The sequence below is a fragment of the Phyllobates terribilis genome, unplaced genomic scaffold (assembly GCF_046119375.1).
Source record: "Phyllobates terribilis strain yellow unplaced genomic scaffold, ASM4611937v1 Scaffold_3__8_contigs__length_932513732, whole genome shotgun sequence".
In the NCBI taxonomy this organism is placed as follows: Eukaryota; Metazoa; Chordata; class Amphibia; order Anura; family Dendrobatidae; genus Phyllobates; species Phyllobates terribilis.
In genome coordinates this window covers 689,710,894-689,737,236 of record NW_027362763.1, presented here as the reverse complement: position 1 = coordinate 689,737,236, position 26,343 = coordinate 689,710,894, and the positions used below count along the sequence as shown (strand labels likewise).

Here is a 26,343-nt window from a genome sequence, read left to right as displayed (position 1 = left end):
ACCAAAATCCCCTTTTTCAAGAGAGACCCCAGAGTACGGGCCCGGGAGCCGACTGCTGTGACAGTGACATCCTAAACAAGGTACAAGGCCCGGGTACCAAGTCCCCTATATCCCCCTGGGCGAGACACTCACTTCCTGGCGTCACGAACAGGATTTCGTGCCCATTGCCACCGGGTACTGTGTGTCGTAATCGAACTGTGTTTGTACTGTGGTGAACATCGCCGCCATTACCGCGTCGCCGCGCGGGAAGAAGAGGGGTGTAACCGCGGGAACCAGAGAGACGTGACCGTTGGAAGAGCGCGAAGCTCAAGCCCCGCCTCGCGCTCTGACGCAGCACCAGGAAGCGTCAGGTCCTGGAAGGAGACCGTGATCTGCGGAGCTGCGGCCTACCTGGTAAAAGTAAAGAAGGTAGGCTACGGTTTACTAGGGGGGCGCAACCATGGCCAACGACCAGCAAGACGCCGGAGCATCGGTTAACGCTCTCGATGTTCAACTTGCGCCCGGCGCTGCTCAGGCCGGAGCAGCTGCCCCACCAGCAGGGGTCGTGACTCCAGTGATACCAATGGACCTGCCGTACGTTCCTGGAGCGAAATGGCTTCCCCAGTATGACGGTGTGGCGCCCCTGAGGGTTGGACCGCGACAGGGATGCTGCACCTCTTTAATGGGGTTCCTCCTTTGAGGTAAGAACAGTGCGATGGTCAGGACCCCACCTCCACATCCAACACCACACTTCTCCCACCAGAGGGGGCTAGAAGGCACCAAGTGCTGCCCCTACTGGAAGTTGGGAGACTGGGGAACCAAAAGATAGGGGAACCAATTAGTGGGTGAGGGTGGAGGATTCACATTTTAGTGACACTGTAAATTTCATATTTAATCCTGAGCCATTTTGGTTCTCGGTTCTTTGATCGTTCTTTTATCGTGATCTCCCTCCCTGAGCGTGGATCCTGTGTGGACCTGCAGAGGATGGAGACACGGCCCTCGTACCCTGGCCTTGGCTCGAGGGGCAGGTTGCAGATAACATATGTCTCAGCCCGGTCAAGGACCATGACCAAGAAGGCCCGGAGCTTAGGAGTGTAGCTCCACCGCAAATGGATCCCAGGGAGGATGCAGACGGAGCGGTATATGCCACCTGTCCTCGCCTATCTGATCTATTCAGAGGGATTCCGGCTGCAAGAGGGGTACCGGCCCCCGACACCTGACCTTGCTACTCTATGTCCTGGTCAGGGAAGCCTGGTAGGCCCTGAGGATCCCACCGGGTAACGGAAGGAGCGGAGATGCCACCCGTACCCTTTTTCTGAGTGAAGTTCAGAGGGAGACCCGGCCTATCTACACACACACACAGACAGGAAAGGACCCGGTCTGAAGTCTAGGAACACTCTGGTGCGGGGTTCTGATTGAACACTGGACTTACTCGGAGGTTGTCGGACCCCCCTTCCCCCGTCTCTGGTGACCGCAGAACTCCGCGAGGAGCAAGGAGAAGCCTTTCAACTGCAATCTCCACCGTGAGTAAAAATCCTGGAAGTTAACCCCTATGGCCTCCGGACTCTTTATTCTGCATTACACCCCACTACGCAGCACCAGACATCCTAGACTACAACCCCCTCCATCCTGTCTCTCTGCCCTGAGGCCCTGCTCCGCCTGTGGGGAGTAGTAACAACGACAGCTGCTATAACATCCTGCCTCAGCGGACTGCAGCAGCGCTGGTGGCCTTCACCAGGTGCCACAGGTGGCGTAGTCGAGACCAGCCACTCAACCCGGATAAGCCCATACCATCCTTTTTAATGTGACGGCCCTGGGCACGGAGCGGGTCCGGGCCACGGCTGCACCTCATCGACAACATAGGACCCGGCTCCGAGTCCCCCATCTCCCAGGGTAGGGCTTCGAGGCGTCACAACGGCAAACCAGACACCCTGTCTGGATTCAAAAGGAAGATATGCGGTGTACTGGATATGTACTCAATGACTGGTAAACAGAGAGCCGCTGTTGTGCTGGGACAATTGACTGGTGCCGCAGAGCGGGAAGTTGAAACCTGGCCAGCCGCAGACCAGGAATCAGTATCCATTATATTTAAGAGACTGCAAACTGTCTTTGAAAACCGCACTGAGACAGATCTCCGGATGAGGTTCTACAACTGTACCCAGAAACCTGAGGACAGTATCCGGGACTATGCCTGGCGTTTACAAAAGGCACTGCGGGCCCTGAAACAGGCTAGTCCAGCCAGCATACATGATGAGGACAAAATGCTGACAGAACAATTCATCCAGGGGTTGAGGATCCAGGAGGAGAGCAGAACTCTACGGTGGTGGGCCTTAGATCATCCAAATGCCACCTTTGACACCCTGAAGGACATGGCTATTAAGGTCATTCAGCCCCTGGAAACATCAGATACTGCTATCCAGCGTTACCAGGGTGTGGCCACCCCAATGGCCACAGCACTCACTGTCCCTTCATTAGCGGCTGAGACGAAAGTGCAAACAGCGCCCCCTAGCGAGCTGGACAGCCTGCGCTCTGAAGTGCGTCAGGTAAGTAAAACCCTGGCCACTGTCCTGAGCACCCTGCAGCTACAGATGGAGCCCGAGCCGGAAGGAAGGATCCTACTCGCCGACAGTCCGGAGGATGTTCCCTGGATGAGGAGAAGAAGGAGGACAACGCCACCCCATAGGAGGACAACGCCACCCCGTGGAAGGACCAACCAACGTCGCCCTCCAAGAGAATTCGTCTGCTACCGTTGCCACAAGGCAGGCCATACCACCCGGACCTGTCCTTTAAATGGGCAAACCGTGGGGCCGAGGGCCGACACCCAGGAGTAGACCAACCAGGCCCATCAAGCTGGTACCAACGGTTTGTAGGAGGAAGGCCTTTCCTGTCCATCGTGCTGGACGGTATAGCAACACCTGCACTACTGGACACCGGGTCGCAGGTAACCATCATACCTGACATCCTCTACAAAAGGTACTGGTCCCTAGATGAACTCCATCCGCCAGCCCCAAATCTCTCTGTGTATGCATCCAATGGCCTTCCTTTTAACCTAGTAGGGGTTAAGAACGTGACAGTGAAGGTGGGGAGAGCGGAACTAAAGGACCAAGGGCTTATTGTAGTGGAGTCTAACCCTGGTGATACAGACTTTTATATGATTCTTGGTACAAATGTAGTTGGTAACTGTTTGGAAGAAGTGTTGTTTTTACTCCAACAGATGGCTGACACTGCCAAACCGGGGCAGAGGAAGGTGCTCCAGAAGGAAATTTGCGACCTCCTGTACCAGCAACAGGTAAAACTAACAGGTGGTGAGATTGGTAATGTACAGGTGACAGACCCGATACCCATTGTGATTCCCCCAATGAGTGAAATGCTGATTTGGTGTAGGGCAGCAATAGATCTCAAGGGACAGAACTACCAGGCAATTCAGAACACAGACCTACACTCCTAACTGCTAGAGGGCTAGTTGATGTACGCAATGGGAGGGTACCTGTACGCCTCCTAAATTGTGGGGAGGAGGAAGTTAAATTACCACGATATGACACTGTTGGCAGACTGTATACTGTGAATAATGATGCCATACACACAATGGAATCCTTGACCCCACCGGATACAGTGGAGGACAACGACTCCGAAGCTCAGCTGGAGGATTGGTGTCAACAGCTCCATGTTGGGACTGACGCCACTCCTGTCCATCAGAAACATGGTGTTTACAGAGTGGTTCGGGAATATGAACAGGTGTTTAGTCAACACCCACTTGATTTTGGAAGGGTTAAAGGGGTACAACATCACATACCCACCGGTAACCATCCACCCATTAAGGAGCGTTACAGACCCGTACCACCAGCACATTACCAAAAAGCCAAAGAAATGTTGCATGAAATGAAAAAGGCAGGGGTTGTAAGGGATAGCTGTAGTCCCTGGGCAGCTCCCCTGGTCCTGGTCAGGAAAAAGGACGGTAGCATGAGGATGTGTGTAGATTATGGACAAATTAATCGAATAAGACATAAGGATGCATACCCTTTGCCCCGTATAGAGGAATTCCTGGCTGCACTAATATCTGCCAATTATTTCTCTACATTGGATCTCACTAGCGGGTACTGGCAAGTCGCTGTTGCTGAGGAAGACCGGGAGAAGACAGCCTTCACCACCCTGATGAGATTGTGCGAATTCAACAGTATGCCGTTTGGACTCTGCAATGCACCCGGAATGTTCCAGAGGCTGATGGAGTGTTGCTTAGGACACCGGAACTTTGAGACAGTGCTGCTATACCTGGATGACGTTATCGTATACTCAAGGACGTATGAAGACCATCTGAAGCACCTGGCGGAGGTATTTGAAGCATTGTCCCGGTATGGGATGAAACTAAAACCTTCCAAGTGCCACCTGCTCAAACAGAAGGTTCAGTACCTGGGACACATAGTCAGCTCAGAGGGAGTAGCACCAGACCCGGAGAAGATCACTGCCATCCAGAAGTGGCCTGAACCGAGAAACATTAAGGAAGTACGTCAGTTCTGGGACTGGTCGGGTACTACAGGAGGTTCATAAAGGACTATACCAAAAAGGCAGCACCTCTACAAGATCTCCTGGTAGGACAGTCCAAGAGAGGTAAAAATCCCCCATTCCAGTGGGGTAAGGAACAGGCTGAATCCTTTGCAGTAATGAAGGAAGTCCTAACTGGTGAAGAAATCTTGGCTTACCCTGACTACAGCCAGCCTTTCTTGTTGTACACCGACGCCAGCAACGAGGAACTGGGAGCTGTGTTGTCCCAGAAGCAAAACGTCAGAGAAAAGGTAATTGCGTATGCCAGTAGGATGCTTCGCCCTACCGAGAGGAACCCGGAGAACTACAGTTCCTTCAATCTGGAGTTCCTGGCCTTGGTCTGGGCTATCACTGAAAGATTCAAGCATTACCTAGCCTCAACTAAATTCACAGCCTTTACCGACAATAATCCCTTGACACTCCTGGAGACAGCCAGGTTGGGAGCCATGGAACCCACGTTGGGTGGCCAGACTGTCGAATTACCAGTTCACAATCAAGTACCGGGCAGGTCACAAGAATACCAATGCTGATGCCTTATCAAGAATGCCCCACCAGTCGGACACCGAGGATGAAGTGGATGATCTCGAAGGAATTGAACTACCTGCTTTCCACAGAAATGGAATGGTCCACGAGCAGCACGCCTCCAGAAGATGTCATGGTAGGACGCCAAACCCTCTACCTCATCACTGCTGGAAGGAGACCCAGGACAGTGACCCGGTTGTCAACCTCATCAAAAGACTGATAACCCAAGAAGGTTCTCACCTGGAGAAGAATGCTCCCCCACAAGCATGTGGAATGAGAGAAGCCGGCTGTTCATCTACAGAGAGAAGCTGTGCAGAAGGTATGTCAACCCCAAGACCCATGAAATGGAGTGGCAGATTGTTGTACCTAGGATGGATATCCAGATGGTGTTAGAGGCCTACCAAGACCAAGCAGGTCATTTTGGCTGGAAGAAGCTGGAAACCCTGCTGAAGGACCAATTCTATTGGGTTGGAATGCGGAGTTCCATAGAGAGGTGGTGCCGGAATTGTGGGCCCTGTAGCCTCAGAAGGAAAGACTACGGCAGCCAGAAAGCACCCTTGCAGTCCATCAAAACAACCCAACCCCTGGAGATTGTCGCTCTGGATCACGTCAAACTGTCGCCCAGCAGATCAGGCTAATCCTATGCCCTGCCCATGGTGGATCACTATTCCCGGTTCCTGGTGGTAGCCCCTGTCAAGGATCTGACAGCAGAAACTGCAGCAAGAACGTTCCAAGCCTACTTCTGCAGACCCAATGGATATCCGGACAAGGTGCTAACAGATCAAGGCCCTGCTTTTGAAGCTGAGCTATTTAAGGAATTCTGTCACCTGTATGGATGCAAGAAGATCTGGACTACACCATATCATCCTCAGACCAACGGTATGTGCGAGAAAATGAACAACATCGTTATAGATCTGTTGAAAACCCTGCCTTTGGAAGAGAGGAACCAGTGGCCAGAAAAGCTACCTGACCTAGTGGGCCAGTATAACCACATACCTGTGAGTTCTACAAATTGTACCCCAGTGTACCTCATGAGAGCAAGGCCTGGAAAATTGCCCATGGACCTGGAGCTCGGAGTGGTAGAACCTGCTGCAGATACATCCACTGAAGATTGGGACACAAGTCGGCAAGAGCAGTACAGGAAAGTACAGGCCTGTGTCGAAGACAGTCTAAACAGAGTAAGGGAAAGGCAAGAAGAACAGTACAATAAGCATGCACCAACAGAACCCTTGGCACCTGGAGAAATAGTGCTAAAGCGGAAAAGAAGAGGTCACAAGCTCGGTGACCAGTGGGAAAGAGAGCCCTACACTGTGTTAAACTCCAGATTTGACAACAGTAAAACCTGCCTGATCAGCAAGGATGGAGGTAAAACAACCGCAACAGTCTCAAGACACCACTTGAAATTGTGCCCAGGTCTACTGAAGACACCGGAGGAAGAAGCACCTCTTGTAATGCCGGAGAAACCCAAGGAAGATGTACTTCATACAGTTCTAGGAGACTTCCCTGCGGACTGGCCTCAACTTGATGGAGCAGTCATTATACCAGTGATACACTTCTATCAGCAACTAGAAGAACCTCCACCACCAGTAGAACCTGTAAGCGCCCTAGAAGAACCTGCTCAGGAACAGGAAGAGTCCCCAGTAAGAGGAGGATCACCAGTTGAGGCAGAGCCTGAAGGCCCATTAGACAGTGTACTTGCCAGTCCCATAGAGAGATTGAGGCAGTTTTATAATCTACCAGCACGTACACCTGATAGGTTAACAGAAAGTGCATGCACAGACACCAGTATCACCCCAGTGCTGCGAATATCCACACGCAGCACACAAGGCCAAATCCCTACCAGGTATAGGGAATAAGTACAACATGCCTATATTGTAAATAGTTACCCAGTTGGGTATTGCCTACTGCTATTTATTATGTGAACTGCAAATAATATGTGTTAATTTAGTTACCCGTAAGGGTATAAAGACTTGTAGGCTGGGGACTGTGAGCAGCCAAAAACTTTCCTTGTAAATAGTTGCACTTATCAAAGCGCCCCCTTAATTGTTCCATAAAGAGACTACAGAACAAAAACCCGTTTGGCGTGGCCGAAGACGTGGTCCAACACCTGGATCACTTATGCCCTGTAGCCACGCCCTGGGCCTACGTTGAGGGTTTTCAGGCTGGTCCCTCATGTTACCCTTGTTACACCTTCATCAGTAGAATGGACACCTGGTGACGGGACTTATTGTAACATTGTTATAGTTGTTGTAATTGTTATTGTTGTTACCTGTTTAAAATGCTTCAGTCCAGGAGTACTGAATTGTACTAGGGGGTAATGTGGCACCCTGCCACCACAGGTACCACAGGACCCAAAACGGTGCATGGATGGACAGGCCCTCACTACAAACAGACACCTCCACCCTTCCACCTCAGACCACCAGAGGGAGCCCTGTTAGGGATATGTAGCGCCGGCGTCCCTGCCCTCTGCTAGGCAGGGACGCTGTTCCCCTCACCTCTCTGCTCCGTGCCCGGCGTCCTCCTCCCGCTCTGCTGGCAGCGCGCGCTCCTTCCCAGCCACTGTGCTTAGGGCGCGCGCGCGCGCTCTCCCTCCCTCTTAAAGGGGCCGCGCGCGCCGTCCTAAGGAGTCCCCGGCCAATGGCCGGAGGACTTCACCATATATAAGGCACCTCCTCCAAAATGGAGGTGCCCGAGCAATGTTGTTGCACTGTTCACTACTCTGCTTCAGCCCTCAGGTCCCGTTGCCAGTTACCTGCCAGATACCTGCCAGATTCCTGCCAGCTTGCTGTCTTATTCCTGCCTAATATTCTGCTACCTGCCTGCTAGCCTGAGGTCCGACGGTCTGCCTTACTACTCCTGTCAGTCTGTCTAAGGACCAGCTTGCCCGCTCACCTGGGAGCGCACATCAACTACCTGCCTGCTTGCCTGAGGTCCGACGGTCTGCCTTCCAACTCTTGTCAGTCTGTCTATGGACCAGCTTGCCCGCTCACCTGGGAGCGCACATCTGCTACCTGCCTGCTAGCCTACCTGGAGGCTCTGCCGTCACGTGCTGTGACCACCTGCCTGTCCAGTGACTCCTGCCCGCTCACCTGGGAGCGCTCATCTGCTGCCTGTCTGCTAGCCTACCTGGAGGCTCTGCCGTCACGTGCTGTGACCACCCGCCTGTCCAGAGACTTCTGCCCGCTCACCTGGGAGCGCTCATCTGCCGCCTGTCTGTTGGTCTTCCTGGAGGCTCCGCCGTCACATGCTGTGACCACCCGTTTATCCAGAGACTCTCGCCTGCTCACCTGGGAGCTCACGTCTACCATCAGCCGCCACAGGTCGTACCAACCCTTTACCCAGAGACTGCCCCGGTCACTTGCCGTGACCATCTGCCCGTTCACCCAGAGACTGCCCCGGTCACTTGCCGTGACCATCTGCCCGTTCACCCAGAGACTGCCCCGGTCACTTGCCGTGACCATCTGCCCGTTCATCCAGAGACTGCCCCGGTCACTTGCCGTGACCTCCTGCCCGTTCTTCTAGAGACTGTCCCGGTCACCTGCTGTGACTGCCTGCCTGGTCGCCACCCGCTCCCTTACAAGGACCGCCCCCTTGTATAGTAGCTCAGAGGTTCCGCCTCCCAGACCCGTTACAGGATATATAAACTGAAGGGTGGAGTTAGGCAGCCAGTTAGTTGTTCAGTCAGGCAGTGTGCTGGCACTTAGACCAGTGAAGATGCAGCACATCTGCTGCTGTTCTGAGGGCCCCGAGTGTGGCCGAGGCAAGGAGAAAGGAGTTAAGGGGGCAGAGGAGCATCACAGGCTCACCCCAAGACATAATCCAGACACCGGGTCCGTGCCTACAGGGTCCTCTATACCCAGTAGGGACTACCAGCATACCAGGAGGATTACAGATCCCTGGTCTACCTGAAGTTAAACCCTTACAGGACTAGGAACCACGAAGGCCCCGGCGTCCAGGGATAGTGGTTGCCAGAGAAAGGTCCTACTACCAAGAGACAGGTGAGAGAACGACACAACACAGAAGCTAGGCCCAGTTGCAGGCTGGCCAGGAGCTTAGAGAGAGGGAGAAACGGACCAGGAGGCCTTATACCCGCTCACTGGGGAGAGTCCAGAAGTGCACCCTTCCTACCGAGTACCCTGGACCATACCTGACATCCGCACCCGTAAAGGTACTGAAGTGAATCTCCTGTCTCTGTCAGTTACTCCTGCTGTGCCATCTCTTCTGCACTACAACGCTCAGCATCACCATCTGCACTTACACTGCCCCGAGGGCCCGCTCCGCCTGTGGGGAGCAGAAACATCCCAGATGCCATCCCATCACCCCCGGAGGTCTGCAGCAGCGCCGATAACCATTACCGGAAACCACAGGTGGCGTCACGAGACAAACTGTACACTAAAACCCCTTTTCAAGAGAGACCCCAGAGTACGGGCCCGGGAGCCGACTGCCGTGACATCCTAAACAAGGTACAAGGCCCGGGTACCGAGTCCCCTATATCCCCCTGGGTGAGACACCTGCCTCCGGTCTGTGATTCCCGGCCCCTCCACTGCCTCCGGTCTGTGATTCCTCGGCCCCTCCGCCTGCCTCCGGTCTGTGATTCCTCAGCCCCTGCCAGCGTTTGACTGGCCCACCGGGACACCGAGAGATCCCCCTGTGCGCTCCGTGTCCCCAGTGTGTCACAGCCGGCCTATTAGAGGCTGCCGCGTGCTCAGCGCACCACTTAACCTCCTCTAGATGATGGCGGCCGCCGCCGCCGGTGACATCTGCTGTCTTCTGCTATGCGCTGCGCACAGATGGCGCATAGCATTGACGTTCAAAGGCCGCCAGCCAATCAAAGCTGCGCGCATCAGCGTTCGGCCTCTGATAGGCCGGCAGACATTGAATGTCACGGCTATACACCAGACGCTGACGTCAGTGTGCAGCGCATAGCAGTGATCTGAAGAGGCCTCTGGCCGGCGGGCTGTAGAAGACCACACCGAAGCGCGCAGCCTCTGATCGGTCGGCGGCCCTGTAGAAGACCACACCGACTTGACGCTGCAGAGGACGCCACCAGGGGAGCACAGGAAGGTAAGAAGATTTTTTTTTTTTTTATGAATGGGCAGGGTAGTGAGTGAATGGGGAGGGAGAGATGATACTATATAGGGGCACATGATGGGGAGGGAGATGCTATATAGGGGCACATGATGGGGAGGGAGATGCTATATAGGGGCACATGATGGGAAGGGAGATGCTATATAGGGGCACATGATGGGGAGGGAGATGCCATATAGGGACACGTGATGGGGAGGGAGATGCTATATAGGGGCACATGATGGGAAGGGAGATGCTATATAGGGGCACATGATGGGGAGGGAGATGCTATATAGGGGCACATGATGGGGAGGAGATGCTATATAGGGGCACATGATGGGGAGGAGATGCTATATAGGGGCACATGATTGGGAAGGAGATGCTATATATGGGGCACATGATGGGAAGGGAGATGCTATATAGGGTCACATGATGGGGAGGGAGATGCTATATAGGGCCACATGATGGGGAGGGAGATGTTATATAGGGGCACATGATGGGAAGGGAGATGCCATATGGGGCACATGATGGGGAGGGAGATGCTATATAGGGGCACATGATGGGGAGGGAGATGCTATATAGGGGCACATGAGGGAGATCATGCTATATAGGGGAACATGAGGGATCGGATGCTACGTAGGGGCCCATGATGGGGGGGAGGAAGATACTACGTAGGGACCCATAATGGGGGGTGCTACATAGGGGCCCATGATGGAGAGAGAATGATACATAGGGGCCCATGATGGGGGGTGCTACATAGGGGCCCATGATGGAGAGGGAGAGAATGATACATAGGGGCCCATGATGGGGGGGGGGGGTGATACATACAGGCCCAGGATGGTTGGGGGATACATACAGGCCCTGGATGGGTGGGAGGGATACATACAGGCCCAGGATGGGTGGGAGAGGATACATACAGGCCCAGGATGGGTGGAGGGGATACATGCAGGCCCAGGATCGGTGGGAGAGGATACATACAGGCCCAGGATGGGTGGAGGGGATACATACAGGCCCAGGATCGGTGGGGGAGATACATGGGAGCCTAGGATGGGGGATATTATTAAATACTGTAAAGGGGGCCAGGATGGGTGACAATTACAGTATGGGGGCCAGAATGAGGTATTATTAGTTTATGGTGGCAAGTGGGGACATAATTACTGTAGGGAACATTACTACTGTAATATCATTTATTTTTGAGGATACTGTTCTCCATGGGGGGGTAACAAAAGAGGGGTCCTGTTACTGTGCAGGGCGGCACTATGTCGCTTTTTTTCTTCATCTGCTGTAGTGTAGAAATCGGGAATAAGTGGGAATGTGCTGTAGAAATGATCAGCTATCGATGACTGTGTGTTATTTTCTGCAGCGACAAGTCCTGGATAGAAGAAGTGATGGTGGTCTGTGCCGGATGAAGAAGAAAAGCAAAGATGAAGGAATTCAACTAGAGATGTCACTGGTGAGTCAGTGTGTTATCTGTACACTGACACTATACACTGTATACAGAGCTCCTGTGCATTAGTATTGTGTTTTTTATTCATGATCCTTATGGTAGTATTATTCGGTGACTATGTAATGCTAACGTGTGGTCTGGTCCCGGTATGGTGGTATTTGTCACGTGTATGTGGTGGTAATATGTGGTCTGGTCACGATGTGGCGGTATTTGTTCCTTTGTATGTGGTATTATTCGGTTGCTATGTAGTGGTAATATGTGGTCCAGTGATAGCATAGCGGTATTTGTCCCTTGAATGTGGTATTATTCGGTTACTATGTGGTGGTAATATGTGGTCTGGTCATGATGTGGCGGTATTTGTTCCTTGTATGTGGTATTATTCAGTCACTATGTGGTGGTAATATGTGGTCTGGTCATAGTGTGGGGGTATTTCTCCTTTGTATGTGGTATTATTCGGTCACTATATCGTGGTAATATGCGGTCGGGCCATGGTGTGTTGGTTTTTGTCCCTTGTATGTGGTATTATTCGGTCACTATGTGGTGGTAATATGTGGTCTGGTCATAGTGTGACGGTATTTCTCCCCTTCTATGTGGTATTTTTGGTCTTGGTATAGGAGAATACATTGTGTATGAAGGATTCACTTGTTCTCTCTGATATCAATAAGTAGAAGATTCTTTATTTCCCATAGAGATTAATTACTTTGACATTTAACCCCTCCCTGTCCTGTGTCTATTACACAATAGCAAATATGCACTTTTCCGGTGAAAACAAGTAATCGCTTATCCTAAGGCCACATTCACACGTTCAGTATTTGGTCAGGATTTTACATCAGTATTTGTAAACCAAAACCAGGAGTGGGTGATAAATACAGAAGTGGTGACGTGTTTCTATTATACTTTTCCTCTGATTGTCCCACTCCTTGATTTGGCTTATAAATAAGTGATGTAAAATTCTGACCAAACACCGAATGTGTGAACATGGCCTAAGGATGTTATTGATTAGTGGGGGTCTGACTGCTGGGACCTGCACCTATCTACAGAATGTGGAGCTTTTCTCCCCATTAGTCTGGAGCTCATGGGCAACTCGACCACTGATCCATTCATTCCCTCAGTGGCTGCGAGCGCTGCTCTTGTTTTTTTTCTGGAAGCCCCAAAGAGAATGAATGAGGCTGCGGTCAGACGCCCCACGTGCAGCTCCATTATAAAATGGGGATAAAAGTTTCCGGTCAGGGATAAAAGTTCCCCCATCTTCCGATCAGTGTGGTTTTCAATGGTCGGATTCCACCGATCAATAAGTTATCTCCTACCTAACCTGTGGATCGGTGATAACTTGTTTTCACCAAAGAACACCTATACGTAAACTACCGTAATTGTACATCACAGTTATAGTATGCGCATAGTAGTTGTGCAGGAGCCGTCTGTGTTTTACAGGCGACGCTCCACTATAACAGGGGTAACGGCTAACAGGTATGTGCATATGGCTGTAGGCAGGGCCGGCTCCAGGTTTTTGTGGGCCCCGGGCGAAAGAGTCTCAGTGGCCTCTTTAGCACATACCACGATTCATGATGCACAGATACCGCAGAGAAATATATATATAGTACAATGCAAAGATTTCACGTCTTACATTACATGCGCGATATCTATTGTAAATTCTACAATAGCTCAGAAACCGGCGAATCCTCACAGCGCACAGTGCAGACCGGACAGTATAGTCCTCCATACAGTATAATGGACCCCATATAATGCTCCATACAGGATACTGACCCCCATAAAATGCTCCATAGAGGATACTGGTCCCCATATAATGCTCCATACAGATTACTAGCCCCCATATAATGCCCCATACAGGATACTGTCCCCATATAACGCTCCATACAGAATACTGGCCCCCATAAAATGCTCCATACAGGATACTAGTCCCCATATAATGCTCCATACAGGATACTGGTCTCCATATAACGCTCCATACAGGATACTGGTCCCCATATAACGCTCCATACAGGATACTGGTCCCCATATAACGCTTCATACAGAATACTGGCCCCCATATAATGCTCCATACGGAATACTGGCCCCCATTTAACGCTCCATGCAGGCTGTTCCCCCCTTATAATGCCCCATGGAGGATGTCACCCCCCCTTATAATGCCCCATGCAGGATGTCACCCCCCCCTTTTAATGCCCTATGCAGGATGTCACCTCTTCCCCCTCCATATAATGTCCCATGCAGGATGTCACCTCTCCCCCCCCATATAATGCCCCTTGCAGGATGTCACTTCTCCCCCTTTAATGCCCCATGCAGGATGTCAGACCACCCCCTCCCTTATAATGCTCCATGCAGTATGTCACACACCCACCATCCTTATAATGCCCTATGCAGTATGTCACATACCCACCCTCCTTATAATGCCCCATGCAGGATGTCACCCCCCCTTATAATGCCCTATGCAGGATGTCACCCCCCCTATAATGCCCCATGCAGGATGTCACCCCCCCTTATAATGCCCCATGCAGGATGTCAATTCCCCCCTCCCCCTCTTATAATGCCCCATGCAGGATGTCACTTTCCCCCTCCCCCTCTTATAATGCCTCATGCAGGATGTCACCCCCCCTTATAATGCCCCATGCAGGATATCACTTCCCCCTCCCCCTCTTATAATGCCCCATGCAGGATGTCACTTCCCCCCTCCCCCTCTTATAATGCCCCATGCAGGATGTCACTTCCCCCCTCCCCCTCTTATAATGCCCCATGCAGGATGTCGCACCCCCCCTCACCTTATGATTAATGCCCCATGCAGGATGTCACACACCCCCCTACCATATAATGCCCCATGTCCCCATACATGAAAAAAATAAAAAATCCAATACTCCCCTCACTTCTTACCTGCTGCTGGCGCTGCTCCGGACTCCAGCGTCGCCCGCGTCTTCCCGCTCTGCACTGTGACAGGTCAGGAGAGAGCGCACGCGGTGTAAAGACATCACCGCGCCCTCTGACCTGAGACGTCACAGTCAGAGGACATGGAAGACGCTGCGGACGCACGGGGAGGGGTAAGTATTGTGCCGGCTGCCGGGGCCCTGAGCAAGCGGGGGGGGGGGTGGCGGGCGCTGACACCGGCACCGCACCGCTCACTGGTCCCATAGCGCGGCAGGTGCCCAATGGCAGTGGGCCCCTCCGCCTGCTCAGGGCCCCGGCACTTGCCCGGGTGCGCCGGGTGCTGACGCCGGCCCTGGCTGTAGGGTGGGCCCTTAGAGTCAATTTCTCCTGTGGGCCCCAGACACCCCAGTCCGAGCCTGCCGCCAGCCTCCGGTCTGTGATTCCCCGACCCTCCGCTCTGTGATTTTTCCGGTCCCTCCACCTGCCTCTGATCTGTGAATGACCTGCATCCTCTGTATGAAATCTCAGCAGTGACCCGTCATTCACAGACCGGAGACAGGCGGAGGGGCCGGAAAAATCACAGACCGGAGGCAGGCGGAGGGCCGGGGAACCACAGACCGGAGGCTAGCGGAGGGCCGGGGAACCACAGACCGGAGGCAGGCGGAGGGCCGGGGAATCACAGACCGGAGACAGGCGGAGGGCCGGGGAATCACAGACCGGAGACAGGCGGAGGGCCGGGGAATCACAGACCCGAGACAGGCAGAGGGCCGGGGAATCACAGACCGGAGACAGGCGGAGGGCCGGGGAATCACAGACCGGAGACAGGCGGAGGGCCGGGGAATCACAGACCGGAGACAGGCAGAGGGCCAGGGAATCACAGACCGGAGACAGGCGGAGGGCCGGGGAATCACAGACCGGAGGCAGGCGGAGGGCCCGGGAATCAGACCGGAGGCAGGCGGAGGGCCGGGGAATCACAGACCGGAGGCAGGCGGAGGGCCGGGGAATCACAGACCGGAGGCAGGCAGAGGGGCCAGGGAATCACAGACCGGAGGCAGGCGGAGGGCCGGGGAATCACAGACCGGAGGCAGGCAGAGGGGCCAGGGAATCACAGACCGGAGGCAGGTGGAGGGCCGGGGAATCACAGACCGGAGGCAGGCGGAGGGCCGGGGAATCACAGACCGGAGGTAGGCGGAGGGCCGGGGAATCACAGACAGGGAGGAGAAAACCCAGTGCACAGTCCAGCCCCTGTGCACCGAAATCTAATTAACAGAAAACTTCAGATGGTGATTAAAGCAAAATCACAAAGTGGATTTCTTCACTAAAGGAATCAATTTATCAGTATTACAGCACCTTTACAGCCATGTCTTTACTTTACACTATAAAATCACGCTGACAGTTTCTCTCTAAATGCACATACTTTTGGCTAAAAATCATTTTTGTAATTTGATTTCATTCAGAATGTAGCCTCTGTGTTACATTGTCTGTTTTGGCTTCAAAATGAGTTAACTGTGAATCAGTCAGTGAGCGCTTTTTGACGATCCAATAGGAGAATCCCTTACTTTTCAATCTGTCTTTTCTTTGAGCTCCTCTCAGCTGGTTTATGACCTCAGACCACATCAAAGTTGAATGATCAGGGATACAAAGAGCCTGTCAAAGCCAAACGGTGCAACATTTTTGATGAAACCGAATTGCGAAAATTATTTTTTTTTTTGCTCCTAATACATGCATTTATGTAAGAAGAAAAAATTGTCCCCAGAGGTGAACAACACAAAAATGTTGGTCCATAGTACACCAATTCTTACTTTTGAACAAAGTTTATGAATGTGTGTGTACTATAATCATAAAAATGTCTAAAACTAAGACTGAGAGTCCAAGTTTTACGCACCAAACATGTGGAGACTTTTCATAAATATGCCTTATTGTCCGTGTCTAGGAAAAATATTCTTGTCTCTTACTTGTTCTGTGCATTTCCAAATTCTCCATGTGGATCTCCAAGCTCCCCTCCATCTCCTGTGAATATGTACAGATATCCATCCAAACCAAAAAGTATTTGCCCCCCATTGTGGTTTCTGTACGGTTCCACAACCTCCAAAATTATTCTGTGGACAACAAGTCAAATAAAAAAAATATATCAAAGGGGTAATTTCATTGTCGAACAATACATGTCTTACATTCATCATTCCAAAATGTATCTTAAAGGGATCCTGCATTTTAAGTGGGAGTTGGTCAGAGATTACCATATCTCACTATATGACCAATATAACTTATTTTAATAGACCCCAATCAACTATACAATGCAGCACAGTTTACCTTTCGGAATTTCGATCCGCCCTATTAATGTCATAGTGCAACACTCGGAATTCACTTATTCGTATTTTCTCCACGTATTCATCATCAACTACGGAATAATAAACATAAAATTTCCCATTCCGTCGGAATTTTGGATGGAACGCCATTCCAAGAAATCCCCGCTCATCTCCGTGCCATGGACTCGACACCACACTCTCCTGCAGGTATAGAAAGGGTTCTTCTAACCGGTCACCATTGGGTAGATAGACCCAGACTATGCCAACCTGCTCGGCCACAAACATTCTATGGGTGTCATCATTAGCGTGGATCATCAACACTGGGTTCCTCAACCCATTGGCCACCTCGATTAGACACATTTTCAGACAGCCTTCTTGGTCCTCAACTACAGCCCCAAGGTTGTTATTCAAGTCCATGTTTTGTATCACATCTGGAAAACAATAGTCCGGATCCGGTAGCTCAAGGAGATGACAAAACTGATCTCTGTCCTTCGCGGACTCCAATATTCTCTTGTCATCAGTCATTAGTGAGATGGTGCTATGGCAGTTAAAATAGAAGTCTGAGCAATATGGAAAACAGAGACCAGGGAGAGCCATGAGTGGTGTTCTGGGGTCTTCAGCGTCATATAAATGGGCAGCATATGGAGAACACTCCTGAAAGAGATGAACGTCTAATCAAGAACATAGTATGGAAAGAATGTCAACAGTCTCTGTGGTCTCGTAGTCTACAACCTTTTTCAGAAATTTTACTCTTCATTTGATCATTTTTTTCAGGGATGTTACGACTTTGAGAAGATATGGTTTTACCAGGGTGTGACCTGATATGGTCTCTTTCTCCTCTAGTTTTTCTGTGGCTGCAATACTGGCATGTGAGAGTTGAATGGAGCCACTGGTCAGCTATGTACCCTACTGCTCCAAACCTTCTGGCCAGGGTCTTGAGGCCAAAAGAGAACCAAGGGACATATGGCCATAACTCCTATGCTGCCTATCCTGTGGCTAGCTGCTGGAAATTCTTGTACACTTGAATATCTCAATAATACTAGAAAGACTTTACAATTTAGACCCCATATGAAATCTCATAATTCAGGTGCTAGAACAGATTCCAAAATTCAGACCCCATCATTTAGAATCTAGTCCTAACCCAATATGTCAGATGTAAAAACAGAGTCCAAATTCATACCTTATCATTCAGACCTAAACCACACCTCACAATTCAAACCCCAATATTGATACCCCAAATTAAACCCCAATATTCTAACTCCAGACTCCAATATTCAGACCCTAGACCAGACCCCAGTATTCAGACCCTAGAACTAGAACCCAATATGCAGACCTCAGACCAGACCGCAATACTCAGACCTCACAACCCAATACTCACTCACCTAACCTCAATATTCCAACCCCTGACTAGACTTCAATACTCCGACCCCACACCAGACTTCAATATTTATAGCTCAAACCATACCCCAATATTCAGACCTCAATATTCAGTTCCCAAACCAGACTCAGACCCTAGAACTCAATATTCAGACCCCAGACTAGACCCCAATATTCAGACCCCTGACCAGACTCCAATATTCAGAATCCAAACAAGACTCCAGAACCCAATATTCAGGCCCCAAACCAGACCCTAATATTTAGACCCCAAAACAGACTCCTTAATTCAATGCTCAGAAAAGACCTCAATAGTCAGACCCCAATATTCAGGTCCAAAACCAGACAGCAATACTCAGACCCCAGAACCCAATATTCAGACCCCAGACCGAACTCCAAAAAATTCAGACCGCAGACCCCAATATTCAGATCCCAGAACTCAATATTCAGACCAAACCCCCAAAATTCAGACCCCAGACTAGAACCCAATATTCAGACCCCAAACCAGACCGCAATTCTCAGACCCCAGAACCCAATATTCAGACTCCAGACCAAACGCCAATATTCAGAACCCAGACTCCAATATTCAGACTCCACATCAGACCCCTAGAATTATAGTAACTCCCCTCACTCTTTTAGGCAGGCTCAGTTCCTCTTTAGCTATAGGCAGTGCCACCACACATGACATCATGACTTGTGTCAAGTCGTTGTGTAATTTGTAGCACAGTGCCCAAATAACAGTGCCATAATTTGACCAAATCACTTTCACAGCCATACATTGCTGTCTCCCCTTTAATGCTCAATAAAAGTGCCACATAAGGCACAGCACTATATGACACTGATATTCAGACACTGTCTGGGTATTTGTACCCTAAATGATTGTGCACCACATTGGACAAAATACCCCACTGCCAAATGAAAAGACCCCGGTATAATAAGGACTCTGACATGCATCCACATATATACATATATACACACACAAATACAGACAAACAAATACAGACATACATAAACGCACACATATGCACATGAATGCATACAAGGGCTCACACGTATTATAGTATATCCTAAGGATATGACATAACTATACACTCCCTGACAGAAGTTATGTCGCTTATCCAGGTTATGTAAATAAAAGCTTATAACCGAACGTTAAATTCATCCATTGGTTTTATAAATTACTCTTTTAAAAGCTGAAACCCTCCAAAATTTGGTTTAGGTTAAGAAAATAAATTGGTATAAATGCTGAAATATTGATCATTTAAGTGAACACAGAATGGTCAGATTTTGGTAAGACAAAAGTTTTGTCACCCACAGAAAGTAATGTGATATTCAAACAAATAATTATCTTAAAATACAAATATATGTGGCATAACATTGGTGAATGAAGTTGTGGTGCTATTAGAGTCATATTTAATATTTTGTGTGACTTCCATGAGCTTGAAGGACTGCATCCATGTGGTTCAACAATGATTCATACTATTTATTAATGAAGTCATCAGGAATAGCATAGAATGCAGTCTTACATGCCTCCCAGAGTTCTTCTAGATTCTTTGGTTTTGTCTTCCAAGCTTCCTCTTTCAACCTACCCCAAACATGCTCAATGATGTTCATGTCTGGTGACTGGGTTGGCCAGTCCTTGAGCACCTTGATCTTTTTTGCCTGGAGGAACTTTGTTGTAGAGATGGATGGATGAGATGGAGCACCATCCTGCTGCAGAATTTGACCTCTTTTATGATTTGGAATGTAAGAGGTAGCTAATACTTCTTGATATTTTAGGCTATTGATATTGCCTTCCACCTTGCAAATGTTTCGCACACCCCCAAACTAAATGTAACCCCAGACCATGATCTTTCCACCACCAAATTTAACTGTTTTCTGGGTGTATTTTGGATCCATACAGGCTCCAGTAGGTCTCCTGCAGTATTTGCGGCGGCTGTGGTGTAATTCTACTTAAGATTCATCAGAGAAATCCACCTTCTGCCACTTTTCCAGCGTCCATCTGTTTAGCAGGCTGTGGGACCTTGCAAATACCACACGTTTTTTTATTTGCCTTTTGTTTAGTGCTGGCTTCTGGGCACTGATTCGACCATGAAGGCCATTTCGAGACAGAATCCTACAAACTGTTCTAGTTGACACAGAGACTTGAGGTGACCAGGCCTGTTGGAGCTCTGCTGCAGTGGAAGAGAGGCTTGCTTTGGATTTTCTAACCAACAAACGTTCCTCCTGAGCAGTTGTCTTGCGGGGTCTGCTGGATCTGGGCTTATCAAACACATCTCCAGTCTCTTCAAATCTTTTTTTAATTCTTTGTACTTGACGCTGAGACATATTAAAGGTGCCAGCCACCTCTGCAGTGGATCTGGTCTTGAGCCTCTTGATAATGAAGGCTTTGGTCGCAGGGTGGATTTTTGGCATTTTGTCAGAGCTCAAGTTGCAGTTCAAGTGAAGGTCTGGGGTGCTGGGTTTCTTTTTATACACACCCACTAATTAACCGATCATTTACTGAGCACTGGTGAGGATGTAAACTAGGATTGGGTGCATTATATGACCAGGCGACAAAACTTTTGTCTTGTCAAAATCTGACCATTCTGTGTTCATTAAATGATCAACATTTCAGCATTGATGACAATTTATTTTCTTAACCTAAACCAAATTTGGGAGGGTTTCAGCTTTCAAAAGAGTAATTTATAAAACCAATGGATGAATTTAACGTCAAGTTATAAGCTTTTATTGACATAACATGGATAAGCGACATAACTTCTGTCAGGGAGTGTAAGATGGAAGTATGACCTTAATTAAATCTGGTTTGGTTTATTCCCCAGGGGGTTCCTAGAATCTAATTGGTTCTTTTGAGACCTCGTGCTCTTTTTTCCTTCAAAACAATGTAACAATGTAAAATCTAAAAAAAACTCCAATAGGGGTACATGGGGTTTTTATAGACACTATAGTAATGTACTATTCATAAAATCAAGAGTATGAGTCTAAAACTCCCCCTGACGAAGGAGCAGCATCCGAAACGCGCGTCGGTGTTTGGCATGCCACGCACAATCTTCCTGGCCCTCGGTACTTCCTCCATTTATAAATCGAGTATATGACCATATTGCATTTATTTATGTTTTTTGTCCACCAGTCTGTTCTTCATTCTTAAAATGGACAGTGCACATAGACTTTATATGTCCTTGTCTTTTGCATTACGATTTTTGCATCATGCTTACTAGTGTGATTGACAGTATATAGCTTGTTTGCCCCGGTGTTGGGAGGTTGTTGTGGAGTTGTACTATACTCAGAAAGGTTATTAATTTATACAGTGGGTACGGAAAGTATTCAGACCCCTTTAAATTTTTCACTCTTTGTTTCATTGCAGCCATTTGGTAAATTCTAATAAGTTCATTTTTTTTCTCATTAAAGTACACTCTGCACCCCATCTTGACTGAAAAAAACAGAAATGTAGAAATTTTTGCAAATTTATTAAAAAAGAAAAACTGAAATATCACATGGTCATAAATATTCAGACCCTTTGAAGAAGCACCCTTTTTAGTACAGCCATGAGTCTTCTTGGTAATGATGCAACAAGTTTTTCACATCTGGATTTGGGGATCCTCTGCCATTCTGCCTTGCAGATCCTCTCCAGTTCCGTCAGGTTGGATGTTGAACGTTGGTGGATAGTCGTTTTCAAGTCTCTCCAGAGATGCTCAATTGGGTTTAGGTCAGGGCTCTAGCTGGGCTAATCAAGAATGGTCACAGAGCTGTTTTGAAGCCACTCCTTTGTTATTTTAGCTGTGTGCTTAAGGTCATTGTCTTGTTGGAAGGTGAACCTTCGGCCAAGTCTGAGGTCCAGAGCACTCTGGAAGACATTTTCATCCAGGATATCTATGTACTTGGCTGCATTCATGTTTCCTTCAATTGCAACCAATCGTCCTGTCCCTGCAGCTAAAAAACACCCCCATAGCATGATGCTGCCACCACCATGTTTCACTGTTGGGATTGTATTGGGCAGGTGATGAGCAGTGCGTGGTTTTCGCCATACATATCGCTTAGAATTATCACCAAAAAGTTCTCTCTTCGTCTCATCAGACCAGAGAACCTTATTTCTCATAGTCTGGGAGTCCTTCATGTGTTTTTGATCAAACTCTATGCGGGCTTTCATATGTCTTGCACTGAGGAGAGGCTTCGGACGGGCCACTCTGCCATAAGGGCCCGACTGGTGGAGGGCTACAGTGATAGTTGATTTTGTGGAACTTTCTCCCATCTCCCTACTGCATCTCTGGAGCTCAGCCACAGTGATCTTGGGGTTCTTCTTTACCTCTCTCACCAAGGCTCTTCTCCCACGATTGCTTAGTTTGGCCGGACGACCAGGTCTAGGAAAACTTCTGGTGGTCCCAAACTTCTTCAATTTAAGGATTATGGAGGCCATTGAGCTCTTAGGAACCTTGAGTACTGCAGAAATTCTTTTGTAACCTTGGCCAGATCTGTGCCGTGCCACAATTCTGTCTCTGAGCTCCTTGGGCAGTTCCTTTGAGCTCATGATTCTCATTTGGTCTGACATGCACTGTGAGCTGTGAGGTCTTACATAATCAGGTGTGTATGTGGCACCCCGGGGGTCCAGTTGCCACAGTGGCTTTGCTTCCCTAAAAAGAGGTAATGCCATGCCTAGAAGCAAGCAGAGGTTCCCTAGTCAGGGATACTAAACATGCAACACTTTCCTGGCTCCAGACCAGCAAGGGGAGCACCTCCCCTTGGCAACTGATATCTGGGGGTGGGGTTAGTTAGTCTTAGTGTGAGGAGTTGAGTTTAGGACATCGAGGAGACAAGAGCTAGGGACTGGAGATGAGGTAGCTCGTCCTAGCTAGAGAAACACAGAGGACCGGACACCGGAGTCCGAGGTTGTGGGGCACTGAAGGCCCAGCAGCAGATACCGTAGGGCAGGAGATTGAAGGTCTCCTGGCCCCATCAGATGCCCGGAGGCTCAGCAGCACAGAGGGACCAGCACCGCTACGAGGGAGCAGCGCATGAGTAAGGCCCGAGCTGCAAGCCATACGGGTGAGCACAGAACGTTACACTCAGGGACGTGGGCTATAGCACCGCTACAGGCAGCAAAGCCAAAGAGTATAGTGAGAAGGGGAGGCCTACAACTTCACCTGGCAAGGAGGACTCAATGTTTGCTTCCAGGCTGACCGGACTCTTACCTCTAGTCAGTACCCCCAATCCAGGCTTGCCTAATTGTCATCAGTAAAGACCCTGGGACTGCACTATACTGACTCTGTGGTTATTACTGCACTACGACACCCTGCACAACCACCAACATCCACACCCTGCCCTGAAGCTAACTCTTCCTGTGGGGAGTCATAACATCCTTGCTGCAACACCACCAGCTTCAGAGGACTGTTCCGCAGCGGACGGCCCCCTTTAGCCACATTCCACAGGTGGCGTAGTCGGACTCTTTAATAAAACCTATACATATAATTTCCCTTGGATTGACCGCCCTGGGTCACGGACCGGGTCACCGCCACTGTGACTACAACCCCCAGCATCTACCGGCCCGGCACCGGGTACCCCACGGCCCAGGGGGCGCGTCATGTGCCTTTCCAAATCAAGTTGTATTAGTTTAATTAAATACAGCTGGACTCCAATGAAGGAGTACAACCATCTCAAGGAGGATCACAAGGAAATGGACAGCATGTGACTTAAATATGAGTGTCTGAGCAAAGGGTCTGAATACTTATGACCATGCGATAATTCATGTTTTCTTTTTTCAAAAATTTGCAAAAATTTCTACATTTCTGTTTTTTTTTTCAGTCAAGATGGGGTGCAGAGTGAACTTTAATGAGAAAAAAATGAACTTTTTAGAATTTACCAAATGGCTGCAATGAAACAAAGAGTGAAAAATTTAAAGGGGTCTGAATACTTTCCGTACCCACTGTATTTAGTTACTCTGTTCATGTATTTACTTGAGTGGCAACTCCACACACATACACCCCCATACCTCATAGCTGGCAGCTGAATGCTATCAACACAATTGTGTGTGTTTTTTTGCAATACGAGGTCAGCACCATTGTGTTCACCTTTACACCATCTAGTGGACATATAAATATATACAAGTAAATATATGCAACAATTGGTTTCAATCTTAGTCTATGTTGTGAGGCAGTGACCGGGATCGTATACGAGGGACATTATATATCCCCCAGAATGTGTACAGAGACCTATTAAACCCATTGGAGTGCATTGCAGTCACAGACACAGCTGCGGCTGCAGTGCAGGAATGAAGGTGAGCATTGACCTGGTCAGGCTATCTGGCTAAGGCAGATTAAGTAAAACCCGGCAGGGCCTTCATTTCTTGGAGGAGGCTACAGGAAGGCAGTGGGGCGGCCTCCTTCCTCCAACCTGGGTTTTCCAGTGGCTCTTGCCACAGGTCCTTTAATCCCTGCACTAAGGATTAGTGTTGTTCTATGTTGGAACCTGCTAGGAGGATAGCAGGAAAGCTCAGCAGGATTGAGGGTAGCTGAACCCACGCCTGGGAAGGCTCTGCACCTGTCAGGCTCTGAGCGGCCCGGCGCGGCCGTTGCCCACGGCAACCTTTGTTTATGCTGCGAACCGGAGGACTTTTCTGTTACCCGTGAGTGGCTGAATAAAAGCTGTTTATGTTGGACTTGCTTGGGTCACTGCCTCAGTTACTGCACAGTGTGAACATGGCCGCTTTACAGTGTCTAATGACACTATTGGTCTTCATATACAATCATTTTCGGTCAAGTTGTTGATGTACTTATATATCTTTAGATTGTTCACTTGCTTTGGTTTTAATCATATTATATTTTTTGTAAATTGTGTGTGTGCACCCCTTTGTATAGTGCAATCCCATTAACCACTGGTTGTATAAATAACGTTTTTTTAATCTGATCCCTATGGTTTTTGTCCTCATATGACCACTTTATTCTGTTTTTCCTTTTGGGTGTACATAAATACATACAAGGGCTCACACATATTATATCCTAAGGATATGACATAACTATAAGAAACGACCTTAATTAAATCTGGTTTGGTTTATTCCCCAAAGGGTTCCTAGAATCTGTTTGGTCCAGTTGGGACCTCCTGCACCTTTTTTCCTTCAATTTCGTCAAACAAAGTAAAATCTAGAAAAAAGTCCAATAGGGGTACATGGGGTTTTTATAGACACTATAGTAAAGTACTATTCATAAAATCATAGGAGTCTAAAAATTATAGCAGTGAAAAGCCTAAAAATTAGCAAAGGTCAGTACTCTTGCAAAATACAATGCTACCCAAAACAGCATAAATCTCATGTATGATGACTTACCTGGCACAAAATATCCTTGATGTATCCCCCGCACAATTCTTGCTCCTTGTAGTCATAGTTGTCCATAATGGTCCAGTATTTCTCAGCTATGATGTTGTCCTTCTCTTGGTCACAGCATCCAAATTCTTCATACTGGGAGCAAAATTCCAAGTGCATAGCTGGCTTGAAAGGAGGTCCAAAGTCCAAGCATTGGGGATGAGCCAGAACACCTGTCTGGAATATGACGGTAAAGACTGGAACCATGAGGAACGTTCTGAGGAACATCAGCTTGGACCATCTTGAGACTGGATATGATGTAGTCATCTCCACCCAGGATGAGATGCTCATATGCTGCACTCCAGTCTCTTAAATCCTGTGTGTTCAGATATATCCCAGCCCCATACACTCCCCACCCCTACATCTTTAGCACCTTTTTTCTTTATTTTACTCTCAGCCCAGCCCCTTCCAAACTCCAAGCTAAACTTCCACCACCTCCTTGGTCATTGTACTTCTTGCTGTTCCTACTAATTTAACCCTATCAAGTTTCAATGGAAGGAATTCAGATACTTCACCACCAGCTTCTCCTCCAAAGAATTTCAGTGAATTGTGAAATTAAGTTGTTGCAGACCCTTTCCTATATGGGAAAACACCACAAATCAGCAGCTGGAGGGCGCTCTCGGCATGTGTTTTTGCTTACTGTTTTGCGGGGACTCTTTTAGATTATCTAGATTACATAGTCTCTGAGAGAACAAGTGGATTTCCTACAGACAAGCTCTTTTTCTAGGTATTAGTTTGTATATTTTATTTTTGTTTTATTTTCGCTTCTATTTTATTTTTCTCTTAGTTTTGGGGCATTTTTTTTTATTACTTTTTATTGTTGTTTTTTTATCAATTTTGCTTACTTTTTTAATTTTCTTTATCCTTGAAGAATTTATCGATATCCT

General features: G+C 48.8%; 1 protein-coding gene across 1 annotated transcript in view; it reads right to left on the bottom strand.

Annotated features, from left to right (window-relative positions):
- HHIPL2 (HHIP like 2) overlaps nucleotides 1–25,796 on the bottom strand; it is a 75,210-nt gene extending 49,414 nt beyond the window's left edge. The window contains exons 1-3 of the mRNA XM_073671901.1: nucleotides 25,421–25,796; nucleotides 16,739–17,388; nucleotides 16,384–16,527 (exon numbers count right to left, since the gene is read on the bottom strand). Coding sequence (XP_073528002.1) covers nucleotides 16,384–16,527; nucleotides 16,739–17,388; nucleotides 25,421–25,747 — 1,121 coding nt within the window. The 5' untranslated portion in view covers nucleotides 25,748–25,796. The remainder of the gene's footprint in view (nucleotides 1–16,383; nucleotides 16,528–16,738; nucleotides 17,389–25,420) is intronic.
- Nucleotides 25,797–26,343: the final 547 nt, after the last annotated feature.